At 44.6% G+C, this 14,743-nt stretch overlaps 1 protein-coding gene across 8 annotated transcripts in view; it reads right to left on the bottom strand.

Moving 5' to 3' along the window:
• Positions 1–14,743, bottom strand: part of LOC123377191 (LIM domain containing preferred translocation partner in lipoma) — a 498,276-nt gene that overhangs the window by 213,196 nt on the left and 270,337 nt on the right. For all 8 annotated transcript variants that reach the window (XM_045029748.1, XM_045029745.1, XM_045029746.1 and 5 more), the window contains one exon: positions 1,196–1,314. In XM_045029748.1, the coding sequence (XP_044885683.1) occupies positions 1,196–1,314 (119 nt within the window). The remainder of the gene's footprint in view (positions 1–1,195; positions 1,315–14,743) is intronic.

Genomic DNA, 14,743 nt, shown 5'->3' with positions numbered 1-14,743 from the left:
GGTCCATTTAGCCCAGTATCCTGTCTGCCGACCGTGGCCAATGCCAGGTGCCCCAGAGGGAGTGAACAGAACAGGGAATCTCCAAGTGATCCATTCCCTGTCGCCCATTCCCAGCTTCTGGCAAACGGAGGCTAGGGACACCATTCCTGCCCATCCTGGCTAATAGCCATTAATGGACCTGTCCTCCATGAACTTATCTAGTTCTTTTTTGAACCCTGTTATGGTTTTGGCCTTCACAACATCCTCTGGCAAAGAGTTCCACAGACTGACTGTGTGTTGTGTGACGAAATACTTCGTTTTGTTGTGTTAAACCTGCTGCCTATTAATTTCATTTGGTCACCTCTAGTTCATGTGTTATCACAAGGAGTAAATAACACTTCCTTATTTACTTTCTCCACACCAAAAATGATTTTATAGATCTCAATCATATCCCCCCTTAGTCGTCTCTTTTCCAAGCGGAAAAGTCCCAGTCTTATTAATCTCTCCTCATACAGCAGCCGTTCCAAACCCCTAATAATTATTGTTGCCCTTTTCTGAACCTTTTCCAATTCCAATATATCTTTGTTGAGATGGGGCGACCACATTTGCACACAGTATTCAAGATGTGGGCGTAGGATGGATTTATATAGAGGCAATATAATATTTTCTGTTTTATTATCTACTGTATCCCTTTCTTAATGATTCCCAACATTGTGTTCACTTTTTTGACTGCTGCTGCACATTGAGTGGATGTTTTCAGAGAACTATCCACAATGATGCCAAGATCTTTCTTGAGTGGTAACAGCTAATTTAGACCCCATCATTTTATATGTATAGTTGGGATTATGTTTTCCAATGTGCATTACTTTGCATTTATAAACACTGAATTTCATCTGCCATTTTGTTGCCCAATCACCCAGGTTTGAGACCTCCTTTTGTGGCTCTTTGCAATCTGCTTGGGACTAAACTATCTTGAGCAGTTTTGTATCATCTGCAAATTTTGCCACCTCACTGTTTACCCCTTTTCCCAGATCATTTATGAACGTGTTGAATCAGACTGGGCCCAGTACAGGGCACTGGAGGACACCACTATTGACCTCTCTCCGTTCTCAAACCACAGCACTCCCCTACTTCTTGTCTGATCACCATGAACATGCAACTCACAGTCCATCCCAACTATGACCTGTCTGAGCAGGAATCACCCAGACCACCTTACCTGCACACTGAAAGCAGCCTCATCCGTAGAGGGTGGGGGGGGAAAGGCACCAGGAGGCGCTGGGAGGTTCCCGAGATCATCTCCAGGAAGTGGTGGTGGCGGCGGCGGCAGAGGGAAATCTACAACAGATAATCACAAGATTTAGGCTTAAGATGGTGCAAATGAGCCAACAAAGTTCATCACACAGAGAGCAGGGAACGAGGCCAGCGGTTAGAGCAGGACCCTGGGCAGTCAGGATTCTTGGGTTCTATTCCCAGCCGTTCCACTGACTCATTGTGTGACCTTGAACACATCATTTAACTGATCTGTGCCTCAGTTTCCCCTGGCTGCCAAAGGGAGTTAACATCATCCACCTATTTCACAGGGGGCTTATGAGGGTTAATCAATGTTTGTAAATTGTTCTGAAATCTTTGGATCCAAGGCTTGAGGAGCCACATCCAGCTCTTCTACATCTCTACTGCAGTGAACCCAGAAGTGCCTTAACCCCTTAGGAAAGTCTCAAATACATCCAGGGCGAAAGCTGATATTGGATAGCGAGCCTCTAAAGAAAGCTGTGGTGTTCCTAAATCAACGCCCAGTGGACATACTGCCGGATGGGAGGAGTTACCTGCAAATCTACATAAAGAGGGAGATTTGGGGGCCTGGGGGATAGATTTTCTTTTTCTTTTTTCCCCTTTATTTTTTTCAGATGCAAGGACTGGTAACAAACCTGTGACTGTCTGTACAGCACCTAACATGATGGGGCCCTCATTGGGGTCTCTAGGAGCTGCTGTCATACAAACCACCACCAGAGAACAATACTGCTACGCATTCAGATTACCCCGAGAGAGCTCTTTTCCTGGGTCCCTTATGACATGGACACGTGAAGGATGCAGAATGGTGTATAAGCAGCATGAAAGGAGATATGATGGGGGGGAATACAGGTTACTTGAACTCCAGCACTGAATTTAGTTTCCTGGGAGAAAGTTTACTGTAATTCTGGCTGCTTTGGGATAAGGCCCTGTGCTGGCAGCGTTATATAGAAAGGCTCACTGCCGGCTCTCCCGTGGGCACGTGTGTGTGTGGATTAAAACAAAAATATTAGTATTTTAAACAAATAACGCCAGGGTTGATCCAGGGGCTGCTGCTGAGTTTGGTCACTTGCAGACACTGTTTTAGTAAACACAGGCTCCCTCGGTAACAACTGTCCCGTGTCCTGACGCCTCGACCGACCAGCAGCTCAACTGTTTATCTTCCAGGTGAGAGCTCTGGGTGCTAACTCCAAGTTGCCAGGAGGCCGGGTTGAAAGCACTTCTCACAAAGCACTCAGAGGGGCTCCTTAACCAGAGAAATGGGGGTGACATCAGCTGGCTACATCCAGAACGCCTCTCCCCCGCTTTCACTTTTGAACATCAGCAATGCACACGCACCCATTGTCTAATGCGGGGGAGGCAGCGGGCAAATCGTCAATAGGAGGTGTAGTGAGCAGGATTCAGGCTACATAAGCAATGCGAGGTGGTGTGGGTGAGCAGTCCTGGGAAGTTTTGGGTCAGGTTCCATTGTTACAGACTCTAGCAGAACCTACAGAGCTGACCAGATGTCTGATGCAGTCTGGGATCCTGTCTCAGAGAGGAGCCAGTGGCAGCTGCTTCGGAGAAAAGTGCAAAAACTCCTAGTGCACAATTATGGATCAACGCTTCCCTGACAGTAGTTTCTTCCTAACCCCATGCAGTCAGTGGTGGCTTACGCCTTGAAGCACGAGGGTTTGTATCCGTTATAAATTGCTATTCTAAAACAACAAAGCTGGGAATTTTCTTATTATGCACAGAAATGTCTAATCCTAAATCTTAGACTGTTCAGTATCATGAAGCAGTGTGTTCCACAGGTTATTTATGTATTACGTAAAATCATTTATTTGTATCAGTGTTAAATGTGTTGTTTTAAAACTGCATCATGTGCCCCCTTTGTATTGATCTCGGGAATAATTTTCATGGTGTCAGGGATCAGGGGCGGGGGCCGGGAAGGGATCATCTTGCACTGATCCATTGAGCATCTGTTAGCAGTAGCTGGACATGCCTATTACCTGTATAAATGAAGCCCCTACGTAACTGAACCAAGGATCAGTTCCTCCCTGTCCTAGGTGCTGAACAAGTAAAGGATGGTCCCCAAGACCTTCCTGCGGGTTTGGGCAATGGTGGACCTTGACTCTTCCTGTGTCTTCACTTTCCTGCATTACATAAATATGATCAGGTTACAGCTCTGAATCTTGTTGTCTTTGTACAGCTCCAAGCACAACAGGGCCCTGGTCCACGATAAGCACTCCTAGGCAACACAGTAATACAAATAAATAATTATGACTATATTCAGAGTGAGAGTTTCCCTCTTCCTGGAAACTTTTACACCTTCTTTGGACGTAACCCTGTGGCCCCACAAATAAGGATCAGACATACCAAGGGCTTGATACTTATTCTAGCTCAGCCCACGGGATATCTCCCAGTGCTTAACCCATCTGGTGCCCCATGCATAGCATCTGCTCCACCAACATGGCACACCCTGGTGTGCACCAGGCAAGGACTCACCCTGCCAAGGCCGAAGTTTGCAAAGAAGCAGAATATAGGCCCAGACTGCCTTGGATCTTGTGTCAGAAGGGGCACAATCCACCCCGGGACAACACCACAGTCTGTGTCAGGGGTTTGATCCCATGTTCATTTAACACCAGTGTCCATCTGGTCTGGTGGCACTTGCAGCTCGCTACATAGATTCATTGCAGCATATCCTTAGCTGGTGTAAATTGTCAATGGAGCTATGCCAGTTTATACTGGCTGAGGATCTGCCCCATAGATTGTAAACCCAGAAAGGTCCATAATGACCACTCACAGTCTGATTTTCTACTTGATGCAAGGACCAGAGAAAGTCACCGAGGGATTTCTGCATTGAGCCCAGCACTCCTGGTTGATAGCAATGCCGTCTCTTTCTCCCAGTGTCAACGCAGTTTCCCTCAACACTTTTCTATGAGAAATCTCTTACGACTCCCGAGAGTTTTGCAGAAATCTTTTCCTTGCACTCCCATGTAATTCAGACACCGGAGTGGAGTGCACCCCTCTCTCGGTCTCTCTTCTGCCACACCACTCGTAGAATTGCTCTTCTTTGGGTTTAGACCATGCTATATGCCTCTTAGCTCCCACTTCTAGCTCAGTCACTGATTCTCTACAAACCCGCCGCCTGCAGTTTAGTTTATAATGAATTCCAGCCCAAGCCTCTTCCCAAACTCGGCTGATCTGCCTGCAGAACCTGTCTCTTCCAAGCCCGAGATCTTTTCCCCAGACAGCCACTCTCACCTCCCTTTTCTCCCTTGGAGTGAAGGAACCGCACTGTCAGCTTCTCGCTGCTGGGTTCCACCTGCTGATAACGGTGCGAGTCACAGTATGGCACTCTGTTACACCAAAGCATCATCTCCATTTTATTTCCAGACGTGACAAAGCAAAGTGTACTGAAATCATGCCTACATATCTCCCTCTGTGTAATATGCTGACACGCACCATGTGTGTTTATACCCCTCTCTTTCAACCTCCACCAAGCTCCTCGCTTTCTTGTCCCCCACACTCCTGAAGGAGCTCTCAGCAGCAGTTGCCAGGCAGACCCGATCCTGTGATATCTCAATGGACATACCCTGGCAAAGAGCCCTGGTGCCTAAAACATTGCTATGTCTGCACAGAGGGGATAACTGGAGCAGAAAAGAGCTAAGTGACTGGCTCAAGATTACACTGGAAATCTATGGCAGAGCCAGGAGAACTCCATCCAGTGCTTTACCCACAAGCCTACCCTTGGTACCTGAATCATCATTCATCATGATGACATAAGGCTTTTTTATATACACCTCCTGGCTTCATTTCAGATCCCTGACAGCCAGCCACAAAGCCTTACCCTTACTGCTAGGCTCGGAAGGATTAGGTTTGCATCGGTAAATGTTGGTAAACATTGATTTCACTGTACACACGCAAACCAACAAAAAAAGGTTTCCATCCACCTTCATCGACATTTACAGAGAGGCAAAGTAAGAAAAACACTGCTGGAGAACTTAAAGAGAATTTGATTTAAGAAGATTTACTTTGTATATTTTGACATGTGATGTTAATCCCTCCACGCCGCATAATTTCATGGCACTGAAAAAATAGATAAAAATTGAAGAAAAAATTGCTTAAAAAGCAAACATTGATCTCTGTCGAAATTTGACAACATTTAAATCAAATTCTGCCAAGCAGGGCCGGCTCCAGGCACCAGCGCAGCAAGCAGGTGCCTGGGGCGGCCAACGGAGAGGGGCGGCACGTCCGGCTCTTCGGTGGTGGGTCCCTCAGTCCCTTTTGGAGGGAAGGACCTGCCGCCGAATTACAAAGCGGCAGCATTAGAGCTGCCACCAAATTGCCGATCGCAGCTTTTTTTTCCTTCTTCTTTTTTCGCCACTTGGGGTGGCAAAAGCACTGGAGCCAGCCCTGCTGTCAAGCCTACTAATTGCCATGGAAGTAATTCTGTATGTTTCAGTAAAATAGGCTTTTTTTCTTTTCTAGTAAGTTTCGACATTTCATTAGCGTCCTTGCCAAACATAAATCCAACGAATACACACCTAAATGAGAAAGGGGGCCTTAAACTTCCTGGGAACATTTGGATTTTTGCCACGGGGTATGCAAAGACCTCTAAGTGGGTGCCCAGTTAGCATACCACACTCCTCTCTCACTCACAGCCCATCCCTGCAAACACAGTGAATCCTAGTGGGTGCTGATGGCTGTAAACACTGTGCTTGGCTATGAGCATTTGCAGGATCAGGCCTATAAAATCTGCTCCAGTGTTTTCAAGAGGAATCTGTTTGCCAATCGGGAACTGAAGTGCATCAAAGCAAATGGCCTCCACTGACTAACACAACTGTTACTGGGAGATTCTAGACCTGGGAAGGAATCGCAGGTTGGTAATTTCCAGACACATGTAGAGGTCCGCTTGCCTGGCCAGAACAGATTGTTTGAAAAATCAAAACAAAACATCTTTTCTGGAACAAGCAATAACTTCTTAATGAAATAAATCAACCAGCAAAACAAGATTCATGCTTGTGTGCCCAGATCACTGACTGACATCGGAAAGCTACAGGATTAGATGTTTTTCATTACTCTCCTATTATCATGAGTACTTCTAATTCTGAAGTCGGTTTAGTGCTGGTTAGAAATATCCAGAGAAAAAACCTCTTCTGTTTATTCTCAGAACAGAAAGACCAAGGGCAATGGCAGAACAAGATTGCTCCCTACTGGCTCCTCCCGCCCCCTCCCCATGTGCTTCAGCTCTGAACGGATGATATCTAAGGATGAGAATGAGGGGATAATGCAGGCTCCAGTGCCAAGTCCTTAGCCTCTGCCAAAAAGGTCAACAAACTGCCCTTTGTTTATGGTGGTTTTTATAATTGTGGCATATTGAAAACTGTACTGGAAATTGCAAGCTATCAGAGAGAGAGAGAGAGAGAGAGAGAGTGTTTTCCTGGTCCTGTCTGCAGGCTAAGGGACTCTGTGTGGAAGCAAGCAATTAGAGTCAGTCTGGAAACAGCCAGATTAAAGCAAGGTGGGTAAATTGTGCCTCTCTGTTTTAGGGAACAGTCTGCTTTGTCTCTCTCTGATTTAGGGTTCTTGTGTACTATTGTTCTGAATTCTAAAAAATAAATCTGTGTTACTTTGCAACCTTTCAGCAAGAGTATTGTATGCTATTATCTAACTTCTCTCTGTGTATACCACGAACATAACAGGAACGTGCTCACTTATGCACTAGCCCTGACATCCCTAATTCATTTCACATCAGCCAGAGAACCTTCCGAGTACTTACTCCTGACCACTACTAACGTCTCTCTCTCTCTCTCACACACACAATTATTCTATAGTAACAGTCCCAAAGCACTGCACTACTGCAATGTACTACAGTATTATTAACGACAAACCCTACAGCTTACAGTAGTGACACTGAATTGTTTTTATATATGCATTGTTCTGGATTTGAATCAGTGACCTTCCGGTGTGACTCTGTATCCTATTTTCAATCCTATGAGCCATCAAGTTTCCAGTATAAACAAGTCATAGGATCACTGGCCCTTTGAAGGGAAGATGGGCCAGCCACGCCTGTGCCATAATTAATTAACTGCTTCCCAGGGCTAAGATGGTCAGGTGATAACTTGATGGACCTTGGGCCTTATAGAAGGACAGAGACCAGCCTGCAGTTGGAACCACAGGGAGTGGAAAGGCTCCGGTGGAAGGCACTGAGCCAGGGTTTGCAAGAAGTGGGGCATTCCCAGGGAACCTGCTTGGGGGCTGAGAGCTCTATAATGGCTCAGGGAGAAGCTCTCCAATGTATCCTGGATAGGGCCTGGGAACAGGGCTCAGAGGATGGGCTGAAGAGAATCCCTGAGGCGCAGAAGAATCTTTGTTGTTAGGACTCTGCAGTTTGGACTCTTGCTACCCTGGAAGGGATTAGGTTTGTTTGGGACTTGGTCAGAGCCACTTTTCCAGCACAGATGGGGGCATGGAGATGCATGACACCCTCCCATCTCAGAAAGGAACCTGAGACGGGGAGCACGAATAGTGCCACATTCACCCAGTAGGGTATGCTACAGGGAGGGCATGCCTTATGACAAAACATTTATCTACAGAATTTTTGTTGCTGCTGCTGTTTTTTAATGTATGTTATTTGACCAGGGAGGTGTTTAAGAAACCAAAATAGCATTTTTTTCCTGGAGCACTGCAGAAAGAAATCGACAAACAGTCATTTGAGCCCGCATTTATACATTCAGAACAGTCACATGACTGCATATTATTTGCATGATCTACCTAAACATGCTAAGTCAGCCTGTGATTACTACGTTTAACTAACATACCTACCAGAGTCACTCTTTAGACTGCCATGCTCTTTACCAGCTGTTAATCTTCCCATGTTAACGACATTTGCTAATCAGCTACTGTATTAATAAGCAGCTAAAAACAACTGGCTAATTTCACTCTCAGCATTTAAAAAAGGAACATTGACTCTGTCAGATAGTTGCACTAAAAATTTACTGCACCACCTGTTAGCTGAAATATTGTTTTTATGGATTTACATTGTAGTAAAAGGTCACTGGCTGTTTAAGACTTAAGCAGTTTTAATTATTCTAAAAGTCTCTTAACAGTAAGAAAAGGAAGCTCAGAACAAACAGCAGCAGGGACTCTAATTAAAAGGGCCAATTCATCTAATTTTATTTGGGGTTAATTATTCAGGATTCACTCTCTGATGTGTATGGAATAGCAATTAGTAATTTTAGTGGTTTGAAGAACATTGGAGGTGTAATCAGTTAAAATGAGTGAGTGTTTACAACACAAGATGGTGAATTAGTTTCTCGCAGCTGGAGAACGGGAACATTAGTCCCCTACAGTTCAAGACTATGAATCGCGAGTGCTGGTTAAAATATTCTATTCAAATAAAAAACACACATCAACAATCACCTGGTATTTTTGTTTACCGCATGGAAAACCAATGTATAGAGGCACCATGTCCCATATCAGTTTAGCCCTCCACTTTTGAAACTTCATTACCACCAGTGCTGACCCAGCTACCAGAAAAATAATTCTCCTTCTTCTCCCCGCCCCCAGCCCACACACCTCTAGTTAGCATCCCTCTGAACCCTTAGGTGGGATTCTGATCTGGTACATTAGTGTAATCCTGGAGTAGCTCCCCTGAAATCACTCCAGATTTACTCTGGTGTAACTGAGGTCAGAATCCAGCCTCCAGTTGCAAAAGCTTCCCCAGGCACAGCTGTTCCGCCTCCAGTCCACCTTTCCTAGATTTTACCTTTAATCAGAACAAAGCAAGAGGCATGATTTGCCTCTCACTTAACATGACAGGATGCTCCTGTGACGGGTTCTCCCCGAGGTGCCACCTCACTTAAAATATTACTTAAAATCACCACCATCAAATCTCTTTTCCACCTGTGATTGCTGATGCAGGAAACCTAAGGCTCCCAGACTTATGTAAGACCACCGCGATTCTCCTCCACGCTCCTGGAAAGGCAGCAGTTAACATACAGTTAAGCACCAAAGGTTCAGTTCCCCAAAGCATGAAGAAACTCAGCTGCCTCCCCAAGCCTCGCTGAGCTGGAAGTCCCATACAGACAAACTCTCTCCTGAAATCCCTGGTCGTTTCATGAGATCCCACCATGAATTAGCTCGTGTTTGTAGAGCACTTCGAAGACGTCCTACACCAAATGTCAAGTAAAATCACTACCTGTCAAACGGGTGTGCCATCCCCACATGCCCCATTGCGGCCCGGGGCAGGGCTGCGGGTGTGCCCAACCTTAATTCCCTGATTGGGCATCAGTACGTCTCCATTATCAGATCTGGGCCAGGAGAAGCCAAAACAAAGCTAATCTAATGTCCCCTTTAATGAGGTTTCAATCCCCCAAACAGTCCATAAGGCCCTCACCCTGGGCCTTCGTTCAGAGCTCCCACAGCTTAAAGCCCACAAAACAAGGGCTCCAAGTCTGGTCAGGCTTCTCCAGGAGACCCTCGGCATCCCGGCCTCTGTCCCCGGGAGTCCCTCAGCCTCACAGTCTCCTCTCTGGGCCCTTCTAAGGGCATTCCCCTTCCTCCCCTCTGAGCTCTCTAATCCTTAATGGGTGCTTGGCTATATGGGGAACACCAGGCCTCTTCAGCTGCACCTGGTTAATGTCCGGGGCTGGCTAGCCTCAAGCCCTTAAAAGAGACAGACCACCCGTCACATCACCAGCATCTCTGACTTACACTGACAGTAGATGCCATTATAGTTTCATAGAATTTAAGGCTAAAAAGGACCTTGAGATCATCTAGTCTGAGCCTCTTGTACACCAATCACTGATGCTTCAGAGGAAGGAGGGGAAAAAGAAAGCCAGCAATATCTTTGGCTAAATGTGCATTGGGGGGAAAGATCCTTCCTGCCCCCTGAAAGTGAGCAGCTGAAGCCCTGAAGCATGAGATTTGATTATAGTCATTGTCTTAAGGCAGAACTGCAAGTGTTATGAGCACACCGAAGTCAATGCCGGCATTCCTGTACTCCTCATGGCCCATGAAGGAAGAGGATGAACAGGGGGATCCACAGATTCACATATTCCTAAGGCCGCCCTGACCATCTAAGCTCTACCCCCATGCACAGAGGCCACAGAATTTCTCCCAGACGTTGACTTAAAGCAGATCATTGCACTACAGCACAAGAAGGTATCTGTACTCAGCTGAGCATGGGCTATAGATAATATTTCTGATTCAAAACTGCTTTTCTGTATGACCTTGGACAAGACCCTTGACCTAAGTGTGTGTCATTTATACTCTCTACTAGAGAGATGACTACGTTTATTCACCTGGGCCAAGGGTTTGGTGATCCACAGGTGAAGAGCCTATGTAAATTCTCCTCTCACAACCAGTCTGACACTGTGGTAACTCAGCTGACTTTGGTGAAGTTACAGCAAATTTATACTCCCGTAAGAAAGAGAAAAGTGCTGTCATCATCACCATTATTATTATAGGTCAGCTTCATCCCATTCGTTTCCTGACCTGCAGTTTAATACAGCTGAAGGAGAGAGAATACAAGAAATATGCTTTCACCTTTTAAAATGTTAAATCAATCCATCTTAAAATACACGGAGGAAGGATGGCTGGTCTTGAGGTTAACTCGAGCTCTAGGCTTAATCGCTGGTTCTCTCAGAGACTTCCTTTGTGACCTTGGACAAGTTATTTAACCTCCTTGTGCTTTAGTTCTCCACCTGTAAAACGGGGACACCCTTCCTTCCTCCCTCCCACCTGGCTGTCCTGTCTATTTACATGGATAAACTCTTCGAGACAAGGACTGTCCCTTACTCGGGGTCTGAACAGTGCCCAGCACAATGAGGGAGCCTCTGAGTGGTCCTGCAATGCAAACAAGGATACCAATAATTGTCAAATGTTAAAGACCAACACAAACAGGTCGCCAAGACGGAGAATTTTCTGCATAAACCATTCGGGGCGGTAGGCGGGAGAATCTCATCACAAAAGCAAATTACTGACTTTGAAAAGAAAATGTACATTGCATTCACATGTATAATCTTCTCTCCTGAATAGAATGAGAGGTCCAGGAAGCAACACAACCATGGAGCACTGTTTTGCTCAGGCAAAACTGAAATAGGTAATCTATTTGTTTATTGGCTTGTGGTGTTAAATTCATTGTTCACTGCTAAGTGCACTTGACAAGAGTTGACACACGCATTCATTTATTAGAGAAGGCTGTTGTGACAGAGTTGGGAAAACGAGTTATGCCACTGGATTAAACCTTTAGTGACTGCTAAGCGTATAAAATCCATTTATCACCTGGCATTAAAAAAAAAAAAAAAAGCCAAGTCACAATCTCTTTCTTGGCCATTAAGATGGAGTGAGTCAACTTTCTGGCCCTAGGGTAGGGGGTGTTTGTGTCAATGAAATTCCACCCTGTTAACATGCACCCCAAAGCCAGGCAGCCTCTTTCTGCTCAGCGATGAAGCACAAAACATTCCACACATCATGCAAAGATAACAGCAGGCTTCCAGAGTTGTTTTTATTGTCAAGAGACTTCCTGAAGAGTTAGATGCGGCAGCTAACCATTTTTAAGATGGCATTGATAAGTTCAAACTCTTATTTGCATTTTTTCCCGCCATTACCAAGTTCAATTCCAATCTGCCTTGTTATGGTAAATCAAATGGGTCTGATGGGCTCAGATCAATCCTCACCAACTAAATATATCACTGTTGCTTAAATGTTCCTTGAGTGAAGGGTCAACTTTTGCAAAATACTTTCCTCGCATAATCTTCTGCTGGTAGTTTGATACATCAGAACAAAGCCACCAAATTGGAAACACAACAACAGGCAAATAGGCTTTACAGCTCAACCAATCAAAGAGGTGGGAGACCGAGTTTCAAATTGGCTTGTTTAGTTCCTTTCCCCAAGAAGCATTCCATGTAATACCTATAAACAGCCACATCAAAAGATTAAAGCAGAACATGTGTCTTTATCAGACACACATAGTTTACTGTTTTCAGCTGCAGAAACAGTGACTGCTTCCTTCCTTCCTTCTATTGCAATTAGCGTCCAATTCTTCATTTTGCTGATAAATGCTACTAGGGAATGGAAAAATTAACTAGATTTTCTTGTGAATATAAAAGAACTTGCTTTTGATTATTTGTCTGTGTGATAGTCTAATAATAAATCAAATTACCTCCTTAATCCCATAGGATGTTTTCAGATGAAAAACCCAAATGTTGGATAAATAGAAATCCTTTTGTATTTTTTCATCTTTCAAAGTAGATAATTTACTCTGCGTTTATGGCTTGTGTGTTGTTGTTTTATGCGTAGACACAAATTCCAAGCAGATTACGCTTACTAGAAACAGCATGTACATTCTAAGTAAATGCGGATTGAATAAAGATATTTGTTATTAGGTCAAATACAAAATGTAGGTGTCTTCAGACGGGGTCCAATCCATGCACGTGCAGAGATGCTGCACAAGGTCTATGTAGTACTGAAGTGGGACAAAAACCTACAAAGGTCTTCTCTGCACAGGGACAAATTTCATTCATAACCCCTAGTCTGAACTTTCCAAAGAAGCATCTGTATTTGCTACACAACTCATCTGCAATGGGACACATCACCAAGAAGGAGTGTTCACCTCCTCCTCTGCCAGTCTGGGCTTGGAGAACTACAAACAGAAAAACAAGACAGTGTTCAGAATGCTGGGGAATCTCTGAATATTAGCTGGATGCCAGGGAGGCACAGGGAGTTTCAGTGAATTAGAGACTGATTCTCATTTACACTAGGACACTTTACATCACTCTGGCAGTGTAAGGAGCCTTAAAGTGAGCATGTTAGGCAGAGCGATGTAAAAGCGACGTAGTGTAAATGAGAATCAGACCTGCGATGTTAATGAAATACAGAGCAAAGTTCACGCAGGAAGAGGCCCAGAATAAGGCTTATTTTGAGGGCATAAGTTGGACTTAAATGGTACCTATGTGGTACCCATGCTGGCCCTCTGCCCAGCAGTGGACTTCACCCTGTATTCCCTATACTAAGCACAGGGATATCATGGCAATGTTAATTACTTGGGTCCGCACCTTTGGGAGCATTTACTCGACCAAGTAGCTCTACTAAAGCCAATGGCACTAGGCAGGCAGTAAGATGCTATCTGTCACGAGTCAGAGAATTAGAATCTAGCATTTGTCCAGGCAGCACTGCCATGACTTTAATGGTGACCATTATACTAAATATGTCACATTGGGAGCTGGTCTAAAAATGCCTTTTTGTTGTTGTTGTTGTTGTTGCAGAAAATGGATGATTTTGTTTTTTCAGTTTTCGGTGAAAATGCCTGGTTTCATCAAAAAACAACTTTTAAAACAAAATACCACTTTTGGATTCTGTTTTTCTGATGAGAAAATTCAAACAAAATGAGCATTTTCAGGCAAAATTTTGGCTTTGGATGAAAAGCTCTATTTTGTTGAAAACATATTTTAATCACCTCTAGTCACATTCTCCTAGAGCTTCTGATGGCTACCTGAGGCAGCATGTGCAAATTAGTCCATAATAGTCAAGGTGGTGAGTGCTCACCAAAGAAACATACTTGGCAGGATGGGGAAAAGAGGGGTCCATTTCCCCTCCTTCCAAATTTCCCTTTGTTCAGGATGCTATAAGAAGGGGCAGTTGGAAGGGGACCCCATTTCCTCTCATCAGCCAGAAGAGGTTGAGGGGAGAAGGAAAAGCCCAATTCTTATTCTACCAGCAGCCAGAAACGGTGGGGCAGAGGGCAGAGAGGATGTTGAAACTTTCATCATGATATTGCTTTGATGATTAATGATGTTGTTATGTATTGAGGCTGTATCATGTATTTCGGACATGAGCTAAAACGGGAGCTATCCAAATCTCCCCAAATAGTAGAGGCTTGGCGAGAATGGGACTTATCCCCATACAACTCCAGGCCTTGGTTTCACTAAACCAAACCCAACTGTGGTGGGTTTTGCAAAACCAACCCCCCAAGCTTCACCCATCTCCAATACCAAGGCATCATCATCGATGTGCATAGCACGTTGCTACATCAGGTCGTCACAAGGTGACCACTTTGGGGCACCACGAAGGTCCTCAGGAGGCAAAGCTGTTCCCTAGCTGGTTTAAAACAATCACATTTACCATTCCCTACACAGATATGCCCTGGTGAGGACCACCATTGCCGCTTAGATTAAAGAAGAAACATCATGTATTACTGTAACCTTGCCTGCATAGTTATAGTGGGGAATCAAGAATGTACTTGAGACATGAATCTTGAATTTGCCAGTATTCATTCATTCTTGGACCAAGTGCAAAAGAAGCACTTTTACACTGACAGGCCAATTTAGGTTTGACACAGCTTTAAAACCCAGTATCTTGTGATCTACCGGGCCTAGAAATGGATGCTCAAAACAATTTGAAAAACAGGATTCTCAGCTTTCAAGTGATATAAAGATTTAGTCTCTACCCTTGGCAGGTCACAAGATATCAAATCACATCCTTGTAACTA

This window comes from Mauremys mutica, chromosome 9 (genome assembly GCF_020497125.1).
Source record: "Mauremys mutica isolate MM-2020 ecotype Southern chromosome 9, ASM2049712v1, whole genome shotgun sequence".
NCBI lineage: Eukaryota > Metazoa > Chordata > Testudines > Geoemydidae > Mauremys > Mauremys mutica.
Note: the sequence above shows the minus strand (reverse complement) of the source record. Positions and strands in the feature narration are given on the sequence as shown.